At 42.1% G+C, this 19,976-nt stretch overlaps 1 protein-coding gene across 6 annotated transcripts in view; it reads right to left on the reverse strand.

The window, feature by feature from the left end:
* The window catches only part of PPP6R3 (protein phosphatase 6 regulatory subunit 3), a 99,032-nt gene that overhangs the window by 28,074 nt on the left and 50,982 nt on the right, over positions 1-19,976 (reverse strand). For all 6 annotated transcript variants that reach the window (XM_040328380.1, XM_040328378.1, XM_040328376.1 and 3 more), the window contains exons 12-16: positions 16,654-16,800; positions 16,496-16,560; positions 16,181-16,296; positions 14,041-14,126; positions 3,271-3,357 (exon numbers count right to left, since the gene is read on the reverse strand). In XM_040328380.1, coding sequence (XP_040184314.1) covers positions 3,271-3,357; positions 14,041-14,126; positions 16,181-16,296; positions 16,496-16,560; positions 16,654-16,800 — 501 coding nt within the window. The remainder of the gene's footprint in view (positions 1-3,270; positions 3,358-14,040; positions 14,127-16,180; positions 16,297-16,495; positions 16,561-16,653; positions 16,801-19,976) is intronic.

Below are 19,976 nucleotides of genomic sequence, written 5' to 3' on the forward strand. Positions count from 1 at the left end.
CTGAGTGCCCCTACAACAAGCCGCTTTCTATGGGGGCACTTGTGCAGGTGCACTTCCGAGCTGGTCGGTTTGTCTACAACTCGCCCCTGCCCCCTCACAGGATTTGATTGACAGCAGCCAATGGCTCCTGCATAGGAGTCCTCCTGAGAAGAGAGGGGGCAGCGATGATCGAGAGGGCTCAGGTAGGTATTTGGGAGGGCGCTGATTGTAGGCATTTTTTTTTAACCACTTTAAGGCATAATTGTAATGAGACGCAATTGTTGTCTGATAAAGCAAAGCAGTGCGGTTTGCACCACATTCACAAAATGTAGTAGCACCAAGCAGTTTTTTCAAATATCAAAATTAGTGCAATTTAATTTAGGATTTTAACAGGACAGAACTTTGTGCTTTTAAGTTTTTCTGTCAGTACCTACATATTTTAAAAATTTGAACCCTAGGAAATAAACATGTTTTTAAAATGTACATTGGGCCAGCTTACCAATATGTCACATCCTCAGGAGGGCTGCGGGGAGGGGGGTCTCAAAATCACCGTAGTAGTCTGTGCCACAAACCAGACCTGCTTTTCCATGTCAGTGCTGGAGAGATTTCCCCCATCTGGTATTGAACACAGGAAGTTACTCGCTTGGCACCTCTCCCATTCCGATAATGTGTTGCAACCTAGTCTTCTGTTGCCAAATGCTCATTTAATACAGTCCCCTTGGAGTCAGCATACAAGGTGCTTCTACATTGGTATTGGGTCCCTGCCCACATTGCCCATGCCAATCAGTCCTACAGGGACCGCTGTTTCCAGGGTTATGGCCATCAGGGTGATGTGCACACATGGTGGACATGCCCTAGACCAGGGATATGCAATTAGCGGACCTCCAGCTGTTGCAGAACTACAAGTCCCATGAGGCATAGCAAGACTGACAGCCACAAGCATGACACCCAGAGGCAGAGGCATTATGGAACTTGTAGTTAGGCAACAGCTGGAGGTCCGCTAATTGCATATCCCTGCCCTAGACGTATTGGGGTTTGGTCCTTTGTATTTGGCCTCCTATTCACTTTGTTCATCTGCCGCCACAAAAAAAGAAGCCTAGTTTGCCTTATATTGCCCAAATCCGGGTCTGTTCGCTCACCAGTGGAAACTCTCATCTATTCCTGTCTGCCAAAACAACAATTGCCCAAGCCTGGAAAAAATACATTCATCCCCTTTAAGGCTGTGAGATCACGTGACCTGCGAACAGATGTCCAGCATCCGCAACAACTCCCATGTCAAGTTCCTAAAAAGTGGATGTAAACCCTCACGTATACCCAGTGAAGTGTGGAGCCTCAGATGACACACAAGGATGAAGCTCCCTAAGTTTTACTATGTATAGCTACTGTCTTCACCTTTACATACTGTTTAGAAAGTGATTATTGCTATACATCAAGAAAGCCGATTGGAGGAAAGGCACACTCTCCCCACACATGCAGAGCTTGCCTGTGAATAGTTTAGCAGTCTGCTAATCTATAGCAACCTCCTGACACACTTCTATGTCCCATCTTGGAGAGCTTGTAAAAAGTTATCAGGCCGATAACAGACAAAAGGAGCAAGACAAAGCTACATAGTGCTTTGAAGAGATAAAACACTGCAGATATATGTGCCCAGCTCAAGTTTCATGAATCCAGTTCACATCCACTTTAAAATCTGGGAACCATGGGTGTCATTCATGCCTTTCATACTCTCCTCCCCCCCCCCCATCCATCTTGGTATGCTGATGACAGACAGTTTTGATGCTCCCGAACGCTTACTTCCCCCTTTCTCTGCCTCCAACCTTCTGGCCACCTTCCCATGCGTCTTGCTTGTCCTGCGAGGTTCCCTGCTTGTTCGGTGTGCAATCCCCTTTCCGACATCGTCACCTTCTTGCCACGGTTTCCCATTCTGTTCTTTTCCTAGACCTGTGTAGGCTGCATACTGCACCACTGTATGGATAATGATGGGCCCAGGGTAAGCCCTGTCGGCAGATTTAATCAATCTAACCTCATCCAATTAGAACAAGGACTACTGCTGGGACCTTGAAGGGGACATACCCAAAAGCTGGTTCAGAATTTTTTTATGTTAGTGCAAATAAAGTATCATGGACAGTACTAAATTGTTTTTTTCACTGAACCAAACACCTTTTTGTAATGGCGAGGTGCCAAACAAGCGACTTCCCATATTCATTTTACCAGAGTAGACGTTTCTCCAGCACCGCAGGAACAGGATTTAGGGACTCTTGCAGCCTTCTGGATGTGTCATATTGATAGTTACAGGTAACAAAGCTGACCCAATGTAAACATTAAATGCAGAATATTCCTGGAGTTTACATTTTTATCATACAACACAGACTTGTACATAAGGATCGGCCTAGAACCACCAATACAGACCATATACACTTTTTTTGCTTTTGTGATGAAATGTAAATAAAATCACTCCTAAAGTGGAATTAAACTCCATTTTTGAACTTGTACCTACAGGTAAGCTTATAATAAGGCTTATCTGTAGGTACAGTGAATATCTCCGAAACTTGCACCGTTTAGGAGATAGCAACACTGCATGCAGCTGGTGACATCACCAGTGCATGCACTCTGAAGGGACAGCATAAACGTGCTGAGTCAAGGGGCCCCGCGAGCATGCACTGGTGAGACGTCATAACAGCCCAGGCCACTCATACAGCCAGAGCCTGCGAACCCGGAAGTAGACCAGGTGAAGATGCCAGCAGCGCCTGCGCCGCGCTGAAAGGTTCCATGTACAGGAAAGTCTGTCAATATGCTAGTATGCAGTTCATTAAACCAGCTGGGGAGGCCCATTGTTTATTTTTCTGCTGCTTTAAGGCTTGCTTACTCTAGCAGAAAGTACTGCTGCCTCCTCTGAAAAGGGAATCATGTTGGGATCGCTTTTCATAAACATCTCACCTTTCCCAACCCCCTAAATGCTGCACTACCATGCCACAACCGCATGCATTGCGGCCCCACTCACTTGGGGTGGTCATGTTTGGTGGGTGATGGTGCCCAACACAGAGGTAGAATTCCTGCCGTTGCATGTGTTAACTCCTAGGCCACTGCCTTTGCAGCTAAGGGGGGGGGGGGATCAGTAAAAACACAGCTCACCCATGTGGTTTTACCACGCTTTCAACAGCTACTGTAAAAAGAACCCATTCAAAAAAGGCAGTTTTAAAATTAGGCCCAGGGTTAAAAGTATTCTGGTATAAACATGATTTTGAAACAGACAACCTCACAATAGACGTTGAAACTATAATTATGCCTAACCTGCTGTATGGAAGAATCTTGCGAGAAGCCTGGATCTTTAAACTCTATCTCATCATCGCTGGAGGAGTGGATATGTCGTGTTGTGACCTGCAAAGGTAGGGAGAGTGAAAAAATTAAATAACCACCTTGCGTTTTTACAAGGTAAGGCATAGATTACCATTTAACTTTATTGAAATTCTAAAGTGACATTTCATAATTTTTTTGTGCACCTCAGTAGTAGTTCAAAGAAATGCATGAAGACTTCAGGAGAGCTCTGATGTGAAAAAACAAACAAAAAAAAACCAAGCAGACCTGCTCATTTTCCCACACCTCTGCATTGCAATGCGAGTGGGGAACATAGGAAGTCAGGCTTTTTGACTCCTGTGTAAATATATTTCCTGGAAAAAGACACAATCAATCATTTAGTCTTAAACCACTGGGCTATGCACCAACTTAAAGTGATTGGACACTGGCAAAATAGCAATGCTTGACTCAGCCCTGCATGACCCACCCATTCCCAGAATTTCCTCAGCTTGCCATAAACCAATATCCAAGTACAACAGGACACATGAGAGTTCCTTCTCAAACATCAGCAGGATTATGGTGGACGCACCAAGAAGAAACTTAAAAGCAACAAAATGTGTTACTAAAAGTGCATCTAGGGCCACCTGGAGGACCTTACGACCAATGCCAGGCTCCATTGAGGCCTGAACATCAACCTGGACACAAACCTATCCAGTTTGTGGTTGAACCTAGATACCAGAAAGTCCCTTTAGTCACCATTTGAGACAAGAGTGAAAAACCTCCAGATGGAGGAGGAACCAGCCATTTGCAGCTTAAAGTCCACTTGCCAATTTTTAACACCTGCAATGTGGACAGGGCTGGAGTGTGAAGGAAGGGAGACCTGAAACAAACGACTAGTCTCTGCACACACCATTTTGAACCCAGACAGGGCCATCTTGGCTGTTCGACATCCATTTGTATAAGCGAGGATTTCCCTCTATTGAGAAGGTTTGCTGCCTACAGGGCTTGCAAAATGTATTTTGAATGGCTTGATGATCCCAATCAATGTTTTCAATCAAAGCCAGACGGATAGACCTTAGACAGTTTAAGTCTGGCCAGTTCAGCAGGAATCTGCGGTTATTCGATCCATCTATGGCCAGCTTTAGTCTCTATTTGATTGACAACCGTAAAACAAAACAAATGTAAAATGGACTGACCACCTTTAGCATGATTAGGCAAACATTCCAAACCACTCCCATTAAAACAAAAGTCTCCAAACAAACATTCCAAGCACAATGGACTTTTAACAAGTAAACAGTTGTTTAGTTGTTTGGGGGGGGGATTGTCACACACCAACTGTGCAATCTACAGAATGAAGGAGATATGCTCAAGGCCATTTAAGAAGAAGAAAAAAAAAAAAAAAAAAAACACCCACACCCATGAAAGCAGGAGCATGGAAGGAGTGCTTCATTTCATTTTCATCAAGGCAGCAAGAGGGGAAAGGGTGATTTTATTCCTCAGCAATCGTCAATTCATCAAAACATCATTAGGAATGCCACAATACAACAGGTAAAGCCACATGGTAGCTTTATGATTATTATCATTTTACGGGCAAAAACACAGCAGGTTGTGTGCCTTTAAACAGCTGTGGTTGTTTATGTATTCAAACATGTAAAACAGGCAAACAGGCAAAGATGGGGTTTCATGGTTTATATTTTACCAATCTATAATCTGCCAAATTTAAGTAAATGGATACATTTTTTTCAAGTCTGCCCAGAAAATGTAACTTCCCTAAACAGGTCTCCACAGATGGCAGCTAGACAGCTTGTAAAGCATGGTATACACACCTAGTATTTATTTTTGTTCAGCCAGTGGGTTGAACATTGGGTCAGTTGAGCAATGTACTTGTTACCTTCAGCCTGCCCATACACTGTTTGAATCTTGGCCGGTCCCCGCTAAACCAGCAGAGTTTTCGAACAGTGAATGGCCTTGCCTAACCCAGGATTCTGGTCTGAACAGGACACACAGAAAACTATTGTTATAAGTTGTGGAAAACCACCTTGCCGAGCCCTGTCTGAATAGACTATTCAACGTTGCAGGTTATAGCCTGCAGTGGTGATTGTTGCAGTTGCTTGTATTTTTTCCCATAAGGAAAAATGCAGCCAACGGTACATACTGTGAATGCGCCCCAATTGTCATGATCACAGGAGGTCACCGGGAACAAAAGGAAGGGTAAATCCAACATGGAGCTGCCACAGGAAGAGAGACACAATATCCAAGAAGGGATTTCTCTCTCAAAATTAAAACGATACCCTCTTATTTTGTGTCTTATGGAACAGGAAAATCTCCCTAAGACAGATGGTTAAAAAAAAAACAATAGTTTTAACCCTTTTAAAAGTTTGGGCATTCGATATACTTTAAATGTTTATTCATTGCTGTTACACTTAACCTTTAAATATGCAGGTGGCTGGGAAATTTGAGATTTGTTGAGCTTTAGTTTAAGATGAATAGTGTCCTGCTTAATCATGTATAAAGCTTTTGCTCTTTTTATAGAATGTAAGGTTATATTTATGCATTAGGGAATTTTAGCAAGTTTTTAGGGGGTTACACTAGTAATTGCAACAGATTGTTAAGGAAACTTGTGCAATTAAAATCTGTAAGGCTTATATTATCACCATTAAAGCGGGAGGTTCGGACATTTTTTTTTTTTTTTTAAAAAGCCAGCAGCTACAAATACGGCAGCTGCTGACTTTTAAAAAATGGACACTTACCTGTCCAGCGCACCCGCGATGTCAGCAGCTGAGGCTGAGCAATCACTCGGTCCTCGGCTGCTTCCGTCGCCATCCTCGGTGAGGGAATCAGGAAGTGAAGCCTTGCGGCTTCACTGCCCGATTCCCTACTGTGAATGCGCGAGGATCGCGGCGCGGCGTCACTGATCCCCACTCTCCTGGGAACAGTGTTTCCCAGAAGACACCGGGGGCGGGGGTGACATGCCAGGCTGGATTCCCTGCGGGGATCCGAAACTGGAAGTGGTGCAAATACCTGTCTCAGACAGGTAGCTGCACCCCCCTCTTCCTGAAAGGTGTCAAATGTGACACTGGAGGGGGGGGGGGGGATCCAAAAAGCGGAGGTTCACTTTGTGTGAACCACCGCTTTAAGGACCTGGTCTAGGCATCCATTGAGGGCCACAAGTCATCACTAAAGCATCTGTTAAAGGCAATTATTTTTTCAAAACATGATGTCACCTGCTCTTTGAAGTTGTATTGCACAGAGCAGTCCCGAACCACCTCTTCTGGGGTCCCTCACTAGCGATCTTTGCACCCCCTCTTACGTGTCTTCCCCCATAGCAAGCGATTGCTATGGGAGCAGATGTGCATGCTGAATCGTGGATGAGTCTGGATATGTGCATCTATTGGACACACTGCCCTTGACTGACAGCAGCAATGGCTTCTGCTGCTCTCAGCCAAGCTTGTAAGAGTGGAGAGAAAAGTAGAGAAGACTGCATCGATACAGGATTTGGGGGTTCTGGGACACAGCAAATGGTACAACTATCTTAATGCAGGTAAAGTAATAAAAAGGTAAAAACGTTTACTTTTAGAACCACTGTAACTGTCAGGTTATACAGTTGCCTACAGAAGCAGGGGGAGACACAAACACACAAACCACCACAGGATGACCCCATCCTACCAGCAAGCAAAGCAGTACCGAGAGCGTGATCAAAAGCAAAGAGGGTGGGACCTGTGTCCCTCAATGGACTGCAAGAAAAGTAATTTTCCAAAATAAAATAAATACCCCCCACACATGCTGTTGGGACCATCTAAAAACCATTCAACAGCAATGTGTGGGGGGGAAATCAATTTGAAATCTCAGAACTTTCTCCTAGATCCTCTAAATTTACCAACTTCTAAAATCAAAATAGATTGCAGTACCATACCTAGAATAAATGCTGCAAAATGATGACATACATTTAGTGCAGTGTAGCAAAAAGCACATTTAATTTACGCTTTCATTCTCATTTCAATCAAGCCATTTATCTATCCACCCTCCCTGGAACCTCCCCCTATGCCAACTTGGCATGTTCTAGTTTGTCATTTGTTGCCAGGAATCCCAAAAAGTTAAGGGAAAAAAAAAAATCCTCATTAGGTCAGGAATATCAAAGCAGAGATCTACAATATACACTGAAGCTGGTCATAGCTGGCAGCAAGATTTGATCCATGTATGGGCAGCCCAGTTGAACTGAAGTTGTCTTTTTGCATTGGGTTCTGCTGGCAGGGAAGGCGGGGGGGGGGTTGTTATGTAAGGGGACCCGAGTACACCTATGTAAAGGTGCTATGATGTGGAGGATGGGCTTTGATGTGGGGGGAGGGACGACGACGACTGATGCAAAGGTGAGGCAGGGGAAGACCGAGGACACTGATGTAAAGCAAACCTGAGATGCACTTCTGTGAATTTTAAAATCTAAGACCCCTGGTGTAGAGGCTCATTTTGGATCAGGGTCTAGTAAAAAAGAACTTGTGATAAGTTTTTACCAGGTGAGCTCCAGCCTTACCGCAAGAATTGCACAATCTCCTTTTCCTGTACTGAAATGACTTACTAGGATTTCACTACACAGACCTTCTCATTGTGCAATAGAAGCTGTAGCCAATTTACAGAACCTACCTCATCTTTTGGTGGAGGACATCCTATATCTTTTTTTTATTCTTTTGTAATAAATTATTCTTTATTAGAAAATTATTTATGTATAAACAGACCAACACTGGTCAAAAAAAACTCTTTCATCAACGGAGAGCAACAATCAAAGCATACATCTTGCCTTATTTTTCCCCCTTTCCCTTGACCTCCCCGCTCCCCCCCTGATCTGTCACTTTAAGCTTCACATTTTTTTCATCTGTCTGTTTCGGTCATTCCCTGAGCAAATTTTTCTGAGGTTTTGAATTCTCTCCATTTATCCCATATTGCGCTATATCTTTCGTCCCTTCCTAACTCACCGCAACCAAGGTACTCCATTTCTGCTATGTGATCTACTCGATAAATCCACCCTTTTATAGATGGTCTTGTTGGATGTGACCACTTTTTTGGAATTAATCCCTTTGCTGCATTAAGCAGGACCGGGACCAAAGTTTTTTCATATTGTTTTATTTGTACCATGAAATAAATAGGCATGTCAGGGGATTTTGTGGGATCTTTTCCCCAATTATTTCTTCTATGTACCCCAATACGTCCTCCCAATACTCTTGTATTCTCGGGCAATCCCACCAGATATGCATGGTAGTTCCTTTTTGTTTACAGTTCCTCCAGCATAACGGAGAGTTGTTTGAGTGGATTTTACTCATTCTTTCTGGCGTCAGGTGCCAATGTACCATGCACTTGTAGTGCGCCTCAATTATCACAATGTCAGATGCGCAATTGAATACTGCTCCTATCATATCTGCTTCTTCCAGTTTTTTACCCATATCCCGTCCCCATTTTTCTATACACATCAGGGTTCCCTGTGTTTCTAGGTCTTTTAATATTTCATATATTTGCGATATACCATGTTTCGGTGTTTTTTCTATACTACAAAGCCTTTCAATTGGGTTTAATGTTTTGCCATCCCTAATTGGCTGTGGTAAAGTGCTAATAAAAGTGCTTTAACTGAAAATATTCCCATTCACTAAACTGTTGATCCCCCATCCACTGTTCCTAAATCTTGTCTTGATCTTATTTTACCTTGTGCAATAATATCCCTAAGTTGTATGGCTCCCAATTGTTTTCCCATCCGTATCCGGTTTCCTGGTATAAAAAAAATTGTGCCAGCTAGTGGAATCAACGGGGAATTGTATTCCCATTTTTCTCTCCTGTGCATTGTGTCCCAAATTTTAAATACATTCTTAGTTATGCGAGTGCCTGTGTCTAGTGTTCTATATTCTGGGGGTATCCAAATATTTTTGTGTAATTGTGTCATACTTCATGTATCTTCCATTTGTACCCATTTCTTTTTAGTGTATAAATTTGCCCATTCTGCTAATCTTACTAATATTGCCACATGGTAATATCTCTTAATATCTGGGAGTGCCAACCTCCCATTCCCCCCCCCCCCCCGACCCCCCGACTTAAAAGTGTATAGTTTACTCAAGCCTTCTTTCTCTGCCAAAATGTATTTTCGAAATTATAGTTTTAATTATCTTAAAAAAAAAAAAAAAAACAACTTTGTGGTATTCTTATGGGGAGCATTTGGATCTTATAAGTTATTTTGGGTAAGATCATCATTTTAAAAACGCATTGACCCTTCCTATCCATGAGATGGGTCTCCTCGCTAAATTTTTCAAATCTTGTTTTATTTCATTTATTAAGGGGATAAAATTGGCCAGATATAATTTTTCTACTGTGGGTGTTATCTTGATTCCTAAGTATGTTAAGGTTTTTTCCTCCCAAGTAAATGGGAATTCTTACTGTAATGCTTTTTCTTCCTTTTTATCTAAACCCAGGTTTAAGATTACAGTTTTTATGGGGTTAATTTTGAAATTTGAAAGTTCCCCATATTTTATTTCTTTTATTACATTAGGTAATGACAGTCTTAGTTTGGTTAGGTATAGGAGTATGTCGTCTGCATAAGCAGCCACCTTATGCTCTTCCTCCCCCACTCTCACCCCTATGTCCGAATTGTTTAGTATTTTAGCCAATAATGGTTCCAGTGATATTACATAGAGGGGAGAGAGTGGGCACCCTTGTCTAGTTCCGTTGGTCATCTAAAACAGTGGTCATCAACCCTGCCCTACAGGGCCCACTAACAGGCCAGGTTTGCAAGATAACTGAAATACATCACAGGTGATATCATTTGCTTCTTAGTGATTGCAGTATTCTAGACTGCATCTCCCCAAGGTAATTTATAAAACCTGGCCTGTTAGTGGGCCCTGTAGGGCAGGGTTGATGACCACTGATCTAAAACACTGACAACATACTCCCATTGACCTTCACCCTAGTCGTCGGGCGATTGTATAAATTGTTTACCCATTTCATAAATCTGGGTCCCAGGCCTATACTCCACAATGTATCCATCATAAAACCCTAGTCGGCTCGGTCACAAATGCTTTTTCTGCATTCAATGACACGAGTACGACTGGGGCTTTCTTCTATTTATCTTTATGTAGTAGCAGTATGGTTCTTACGCCATCATCTCTGCCCTCCCTTTTACAAAACCCGCCTGATCCACATTTATTAGGTCAGGCATTAAGGTTTTTATCCTCGTTGCCAATATTTTTGCATATACTTTTATATCCGCGTTTAGCAACGCTATTGAGCGTGGAGCAAAGAGCTCCATCTTTTCCAGTTTTTGGATCCTATATCATTCTAAGCCCTTTCCTCTCCAGCCTGACTTTCCTGAGTAGATTTCAATTTTCATTCAAAGGCAAAGGGGTAGAAACGGAAAAAAGTGCATACTCAGATGTGTGTGTGTGTGTGTGTGTGTGTGTGTGTGTGTGTGTGTGTGTGTGTGTGTGTGTGTGTGTGTGTGTGTGTGTGTGTTTTGCAGGAGCAGAATGTGAAATGAGCCACTGTCTAGAAGAATAAAAATTGTGTAAATGCATCTTTTTTGCCATTAAAGTAAAGTCATCTAAATATTATATGGAGCTGTAAAATTTCCATCTTGGAGAAATATCTTTAGATAATAAAATGGCAGCCATCCTCCATTATACAGTAAAAATGTGGACACATGAATAACTCAATACTATCCAAATAAGTATTAACATTCTATTGAGATTACATATTCAATTGTATGCAATGTATGTGGCAACAGAAAAAAAAAAATTATAATCATATTTAGTCATCACCGCTCCTCTATGTGCTGAGGAAGCAATAGATAATTGCGTTGACCGATGAGGACTCTACAGAGAATAATTTTGTAAGTGTATGTTGTAGTAGGTGAATGCAGTGAAAAAAAGACATGAATATGTACAGAGATGTTTTTATGACTTTTCAGTCTTAAGTGTTGTAATTTTTGTAATAAATGTGTGACATTTTATATGATACATGTGTACTTCTTTCTGTGCCAGTAAAGTCTGACTTTATTATGTGTGATTTTTATTTAACAAAGTGCGTTATTATTATTATTATTATTAGGAAGCAGCACTGGGGTGGTCCTAAATATTATGGTTAATAATTTAGTAATTACTCTATAATTGTAATTACAGCTCATCTCCATTATGCCTGCATTTACAGTGGTCACTTTACCTCAGGGTACTTTCCTCCATCAGTTCTCTCCTTCACAAATTATCCTCCATTCTTTTTCAACTTGTTTTGCTAAACTCACATGTCTAAGAAAATTAAAATGGAATATAGACTCCATGCAAACTGGAATAGTCCCAAGCACCCTCAGAAGAGCCTGTCAGAAAACCACTTGGCTACAATCGTCATGGCATCAGATCATTCAACATCTACCAACAAGACCAGGCACAAAATCACATGACTGACCATTAACTAAAGCCAACTGAATGAGGCTTCTACAACCAAAGAAAACAGCCAAATCAATTGAGATGCTAAATTCCAGATACTTGAACTCAATAAGGATCTCTGCTTCAGGAACATAGTACTGTTCTCTTTCATGTACAAACATCCCAAGCAACTACTTTCCCCAATAACTATATTTCTATGATCTGTTCAGCATTTCAGCTCTACTTGTATGTTCAATTACACTAGAACGCTTTGAAATATGTGAAAAGACACTTCTTTCCTACTTTCACAGGCATTCGCACTGGTGCATCCATTCATCATAGAATGAGAGCTGTCAAAGTGAAGCTCTGTGCTGCTGTGGAATATTGTTTTATTACCGGTAATAATTTGGACCCAACGCAAAGGATCCCTGGTAAAAAAAACAAAAAACAAACACACGCCAACAATGATAAGCTAGGATGGAACATTTTCTTGCCAAGCTGTGGTGCACTTAACACCAAGTTATTTGTTGGCATCAGACCAGCTTAGCATTTTCAAAAAAGTAATTTAAAATTATTCCTGTCCAAGGTCTTGTACATGTCCATGCCATTCAGTGTTGCAGGCAGCTTGGCCCACAGAACTACACAGTTGCTGCAGAAAACACTCCTGGACCACTCACAACCTTTGTGAGTGTTAAGACGTATCCCATTTATTCCACAGAAGGAATTAATTGAAAATGAATAAGCCATTTGTGCTGACTGGAACCCATCATTTAACAGGGCACATAAGAGGGCCAGGGGAGTGGTAGGGAACACCAAGTAAAGTGGATGCAGCTCCTCTCAGATTAGGTCTTGAGATTCTAATGCACATATAAAAAAAAAAAAAACGCATGTTTTGTGAGGGAGTAAATAAGTCCCAGGTGGACCAATTCTCGAAAAGGAAATGAATGGGATTTTGTGCATGCATGTGCAGAAGACTTGAGAAGCGTCCAGAAAGTTTTCTGTGGCGGATTTGTAGTTTCCAATGTGCCACAGAGTAGATTTGCTAAAAATTGACATGCGAGCGCAAGATCTTAATTAGGGTGAAAAAAATGTAAAGAGTAATTGTACAAAAAAGTGCTCAGGTTATCCCAGCCAACATTTACCAGGTCAAAAAAGGGCGTCAGCCATTATAATGGTTTCAGAATTGCAAAATAAACTTTGGAAATAAGAGGTCACCTCTAACGGGATTGTATATTAACCGTATTAGCGCTTTAGACATTCTAAGTACCTTGAGGCAGTGTTTAGTATTCATTAGAAATTATGGATCAGTGTTTCTACTGCTGCACATTTATTTTGTTTCCTTTTTATTTGGCAGTAGATTAGTAATGCTGGGACCAAACATAACAATCTCCTACTACAGTCAACTGCAGAAATGATCAAAATTGATTAAGTTAACAAGGGTTTGGATACTGTAAAATTATCTGGTTGCAGGTCACCTTGATCAGTTTTGGTGGTTTACATTCGAAAGTGGATTGAAAGAATTGTATGCGACTAGCGATGTAGTGCATTTCAGTGAAAGAAAAAAAAGCACAAACAGAGGGGGGGGGTTCAAAAATACTGTTAATGGGGTCTGCAAAGGTAAAAAAAATAAAAAAAATCCCTAAATGGCTTCCTTTACCTTAGTGCAGTCCTCTTTCACTTACTTCATCCTTCCATTTTGCTTTTAAATGTCCTTATTTCTTCTGAGAAATCCTCACTTCCTGTTCTTCTGTCTGTAAATCCACACAGTAATGCAAGGCTTTCTCCCTGGTGTGGAGTGTCGTGCTCGCCCCCTCCCTTGAGGGAGGGGGCGAGCAGGAGAGTCAGGTCGCCCACTAACACACAGCTCCTTTATCTGCAACGTAGAGAGCGTCCAGACACTCCTGCTCGCCACCAAGCACGACACTCCACACCAGGGAGAAAGCCTTTCATTACTGTGTGGAGTTAAACAGAAGAACAGGAAGTGAGGATTTCTCAGAAGAAATAAGGACATTTGAAAGAAAAATGGAAGGATGAGGTAAGTGAAGGAGGACTGCACTAAGGTAAAGGAAGCCATTTAGGGGAAGAATGTTTTACCTTTACAACCCCTTTAAATTCATTCTCATCCCACAGCTTTGAAAGTTTTTAAAACCATGTTACAAGGTTTGTTAAAACTTATTGCATGACCCAGGAAGAATTTAAAAAATTGTATAATAATCCAAATGAAAAAATAAAAATAAAAAAGTAAACGTGACATAAATCAGCTGAAAGGACAATTGCAGAGATCCATCTTTCAAGCAGTATTATGTGCCTGGTGAAAGGCTCCCTTTCGGTTGGAGGCATAAACACGATGAACAAGCAGACAAGTAGCGCAGAAACCTACTAGATCTACAGTGTTCCTCTTGTTTGTTTCACTTAAGGAACTTGTGCAGAACGTCTCCCATTTTTCCTGAGCTTCAGTTGGCAATTCTGCAATTTAGAAACATACATATTAAAGTATTTTTAAAGGTCAAATTTAAAAATTGCACCAATTTCCTCATTGAATTTCAGTTATTTTTAGCATACTCATTCATTTCAACAAGTTTGAAAACAGTAAGAATTCCACAATTTACTTGAACATTCACCACACCCATTGAATATGAAACGGTTTGTGTCACATCACTCAGAGCCTGACGTCTTAACTATAGGAGGTGAGACAGCAATTCAGGAGGCACATTCAATGCAGGAAGCAGGGTACCATTTCATATGTAGTCCTTAGAAATTGAAAGTAAACAAAATCAGTGGTTCTTAACCACTTCCATACCGCGCCATAGGGAAATTACGGCGGCAGGAACCCCTCGCCGATCCGGGTGGACGTCCTGTGTTCCTGGCGATCTAGGGCGCACGCCCGCGGCAGCGCTCGTGACCCGGCGGCTGCGATTGCCGGTAATCACAGCAGGAGTTTGGATCTGTGTGTGTAAACACACAGATCCACCTCCTGTCAGCGGTGAGGAGACCAATGTGTGTTCCCAGTACAGAGGAACACACATCGGTCTCCTCCCCCTTAAGAATCCCCTCCCCCCTACAGTTAGAACACACCTTAGGGAACATATTAAACCACTTCAACGCCCCCTAGTGGTTAACCCCTTCCCTGCCAGTCACATTTACACTGTAATAATGCATATTTATACCAATTAATCGCTGTATAAATGTGAATGGTCCCAAAAACGTGTCAAAAGTGTCCGATGTGTTCGCCGCAATGTGACGGTCACAGAAAAAAAAAAAAAACACAAATATCACAATACTAGTAAAAAAATTAATGAAATAAAAATGCCATAAATCACCTATTTTGTAGAAGCTATAAAACCAAACAATATACGATTATAGCGATTTTTTTACCAAAAATATGTAGAAGAATACGCATCGGCCTAAACTGAGGGAAAAAAATGTTTTTTTTTTTTAAAAAGAAAAAAAAAGTGTTTTTTTTTTTAAAATTGTCGCTCTTTTGTTTATAGCGCAAAAAATAAAAACCGCAGAGATGATCAAATGCCACCAAACGAAAGCTCTATTTGTGGGGGGGGGGGACCGATTTACTTTGGGTACAGTGTTGCATGACCACGCAATTGTCATTCAAAGTGCAACAGCGCTGAAAACTAATAATTGGTCTGGGCAGGAAGGGGGTGAAAATGTCCTGTATGGAAGGGGTCAACTCCTGTTCTCAGGACCCACTAACAGGCCAGATTTTAAGTATGAAGCATTTAGGGTCTCAAAAACTCCAGCCCTTTGCCTGCCTTTATCTGACCCTTTGGGCATGCCATTCGTCCCACTGATACAAGACACTATTCTGCCAACAAAAAATCGGGCATAATTCATGCCACTGGCACCAACGGGGCACAGTTTCCTCCCATTGATGTCAAGATTTTTTTTTATTCTGGCTGGCCAGTTTGGGTACCCTAATGTCTGAAGGACAGTAAACTGGCCCTTTGTTTAGAAAGTTTGGAGACCCCTGTTTTAATGGAAAGACATCTGCCATTACTAGCGTGTCTGCAGAGCTACTGTAGTGGTTACTGAGGGGTATAGTGAACTGGATCTATAACATTTATAATTTTTCAGATGCAACTGGGGAATCGCTATTACTTAATGAGAGAAACGATAGGAGATGTGGGCATTGGGACAAAGTGTTCCTTTTTTCCCTGTTTAAATATGACAGTCCCAAAAAAAAAAAAAAAAATATGGCCAAATCTTCCATCAGCCACTCGCACCCCCTCCACAGTCCAGTAAGCTCTGGAGGAGCAGAGTAGCGAGCTGGTGATTGACAGTCTGCACACTCTGCTCAGTGAAGACCAAGAATGAAGCGGTCATATGACTGCTCTGTTCTTGGTCTTCGAGCTGGCAGGGACAGCTGCAGCATTGGAATGATGCTGCAGTCATAGGAGTGCATGTTTCCCCCACACCTGTTATAATTTTTTCATCCTAAAAAAAAAAAAAAAAAAAAAAAAAAAAAAAAGGGGCAAACAGAAGAATTGAACATAAGCTCTACGTACCTTTAATAAGCTGATGTGCTAGTGTACTGTTTGGCCCCTTTTCAATGCTGTGAACTATGCAATTTGCTATTCTTGTCAAGTGTCCCATGTATCCACATCGTTGCCCGCCTTCAGACCTAAAGCACAAAAAAAAAAAAAAGCCAATATTACACTTTAGGCTTGATACAACTGAACTATTATAGCTGTAAAACTTTCTAAAGTTCGGTACTGTTGTCAGCCTCAGAATAAAGCACTCAACTCGCTTTAAAAAAAGGTAGAGACAAACAATTTAGAAAGGGGGGGGGGGAGAAGAGAAAAAAAAACACACACACTTACTGTTTTTTTTCATTCAAGGCCCATGCTTCAAGTATTCTGTCTATTAAGTGGCATTTCAAAAAGAGCTACAAAACAAAATATATTGCATTGACCATTTTGTCACATTTAGTCACAATAGGAGAAAAAAATAAATACAAATGGTAAGGAGGAGAACCTACATGTCCTAATAAGATATGCTCTCCTACAGAGTTCTGTTCGCTGATCAAGCTGTCTGTACTGTCACCAGGACTAGCAAGAATCAAGGCAATGCAGATTTCAACTTGCGTGTGAAGGAAGTTATTCCAGGTGTATTTGAAAAACATATCCTTCAAAAAGAAGAAAAAGAAAAAAAACTTCAGTGGTTTACTAGGGTTAACATGAAGGTCACTAAAACATGCTGTTCCATGAGTTACTTCAACTTTAGCGCCACCCTGCTGTTAAACCTTAGTGATTATACCGTCACCATATGGTCTTCAATTTGAATTAAAAAAAAAAAAAAAAAAAAAAAAAAAGACAGTCAGGTTGTCTAAAAGCTACTGACAGGTCCTCGAAGAAACTGTCTGCAACTCAGGACCACCCGATGAAACACCTGAATGTGACCAAATAGACAATAAAAAGCTGCCAATAACCAAGGTGAGGCCAGGTGGTACAACCTGATGGCCAAACTATGAAAGTAGCGCACAACCAGTGGCAAACACCACCAAGGAGAAGCCTTTGATATGCACAGCCTTGCTCATCAGTGATAGGTTGCCATTTCGCAGACATATATAACACCTACACCAGGGCTCAAAATGTCAAGTCCTGAGCCACTAGCCAGGCCTCAATGCGTACTCGCCACCAGTTGCCCCGCCCAATCCCTACCATGTCCCGCCCTTATAAATTATCTCATGAAAGGACACTTAATATTTTTATAACTTAATTCTGCATAAAACATTTAACAACTTTATCCGTGCCCAAAAATGCAGCCTGCCCATGTCTACCAGTGCAGCCAGTGTCCCCATAGCAGCCTACCTGTGCTGAGTGAGAGGAGGAGAGGAGCCAGAGCCGCAGCCTGGTTGTTCAAAGCGCGGGGAACATGACAGCTTTCAATTCAATAGCCGTGTTCCCCGCCGCGAGTCGCCATATACAGCCCCTCCCCCTTGTCCGGGAAACTGACAGATCACCCGTCCAATCCTGGGATGGGTGATCTGTCTATCAAAGTGCCCGGACAAGGGAGAGGGGCTGTATGACGGCTCGCCGCGGGGAACACAGCTATTGAATTGAAAGCCGTCATGTTCCCCGCGCTTTAAACAACCAGCCGGCGGCTCCTCTCCTTGCTCGCCCCCCCTGCTCCTAGGCAGCCCACACTCGCCAGCCCTCAAAATTTACTCGCAAAGTGCGAGTGCAAATTTTGAGGGCTGACCTACACCCAAACTTAGTCTTGCAGATGTCAGGGATGAAAAAATAAAAAATAAAATGAGATTTTTGTACTCCATTTCTCAGTTTCGGACGGACACGCCTCCTTAACCACTGGGTTATATTGCCTCTGCAGGAGTATGACTAGGCAGAACATAAAACTTAGCTATGTCCCATCGGTCATCAGTATATAACCCCCTCCCTACTCAAGGTATTCAGTTTAGTAGCAAGCAGTAACAGAAGTATCAAAAACTCCATAGAGGGGGGGGTGCTGTGTCCGTCGAACTTTTGACAGCCAAAAGCAGTGCAAACGAAAAATGAGGGATGGCAAAAACACAAGGCTAACACACAAAAGCCCTAACCGAGTCACAGGAGCTCCCCCCCCAGGAAGTTACACCTACAGGTAAGCCTAGATTATGGCTTACCTGTAGATGTTTGTAATATCTCCTAAACTTACACAGTTTAGGAGATATTTTCCAAATGGTATACACTTGTCTACGACGCATACGCACCGTAGACAATGGCGCAGCCGCAGTGAGAATTCCATTCTTAAAAAAGGCAATGCCGTATTTGCCGACTCCCGCGCGCATGCGCGGAGTGACATATGCGCCGCTTTGGCCAATCACAGCGCCAATACCCGGAAGCAACCTTCCGGGTATCTGAAGAGATGTCTGCGGCCGGAGGGGGAAAAAAGGACGGCTTTGTGGGCTTCGATCTAAGGCAATGCATAATGAGCTAGTATGCTAGTCATACTAGCTCATTATGGGTTTGTCTTGCAGGTTTTTTTTTTTTTTTACAGGGTTTACAACTGCTTTAAAGGACCGAGCCTGTTTTTCAGACAATTTTTTGCTAGAAAATTTAGAACCCCCAAACATTATACATTTTTTTTTCTAACACCCAAGGGAATAAAATGGTGGTCATTGCAATATTTTGTCACACCGTATTTGCGCAGTGGTCTTAAAAGCGCACTTTTCAAAAAAAAAAAAATCCTTTTTTGAATTAAAAAATAAAAAAACAGTAAAGTTAGCCCAATTTTTTTTTAATCTGAAAGCAAGAGAGGGTCCAACCCAGTACTAGCAAGATGCACCTAATAAAGTGGCCGGTCAGTATGTATATCTTGTGAGACAGGGATCAAAAGTTTTTTTGTTTTTTTTCTCCAGCTCTATTTTTTTGGGGCTAGCCTGAAATTGATCAATATCTGTCATAAAGGAATTAATACAACAGCGTCCACATTTGGTGGTTATTCATTTTTTCCAGGTGAAGTTCTGCTCATCCTTCTCCATCACCTCCTCTCTCATCATGGTCAACTTTTTTCCCTGCTGGGAATGGGCACAGATTTCTGACAGGTGCTTGCTCCCACATCTATCTGCCTAGGCAAGCAGAGCAGAAGTTTCCATCATGTGACAGCCAATCACGGTGTTCACATGATCATAAACCCTGCCCCGCCTCCTGGCATCCTAAACCCCTTAACACAGGGGTGTCAAACTATTTCATTGTGGGCTGCATCAGCATTATGATTGTCCTCAAAAGGGCCAGTTGTATCCAAGATTAGATGTCCAGCACATCTCCTCCCCTTACATTAGATCTCAAGAGCCACCCCACCATCAGAAGTTCAGTCCCCCACTCTCCCTTACATCAAAGTGCACCTCCCTTTCCTTATGCTGCTGCTAGGAAGAATCTGAATGCATTGCTTGAAAGCATAAAGTAGGTGTCTGGAGGAAGACCAGGAGAGCTGGAGCTGCAGGAGAGGTGCATTTGACACCTGTGCCTTAAAGGGTCGGAAGGAGCACGCTACAAGGGGTTAAATACCCCCCCCCCCCCCCATGTTTATCCTGGTCCCTGTCCTTACTTTCCTTCCTCCCTCCCTTTCCCGTCCCTGCCCCTCCCCTGTTGCACTGTTGGCTTTTTAGTACAGAATTTGTGTCTCAAATTGATATTACATGCGATTGCATTTTTTTTTTTTTAAAACACAACCACCACATAATACATAGTATATACCAGGAGACATGTAGGTAGAAAGGGCAAAAATTACCAAGACAATGATACCTACATCAACTGACAGTTTCATTTAAAGCTATGCACTAGGTGCCTTTGAACAGTCAGAGAT

The sequence above is a fragment of the Rana temporaria genome, chromosome 11 (assembly GCF_905171775.1).
Source record: "Rana temporaria chromosome 11, aRanTem1.1, whole genome shotgun sequence".
NCBI lineage: Eukaryota > Metazoa > Chordata > Amphibia > Anura > Ranidae > Rana > Rana temporaria.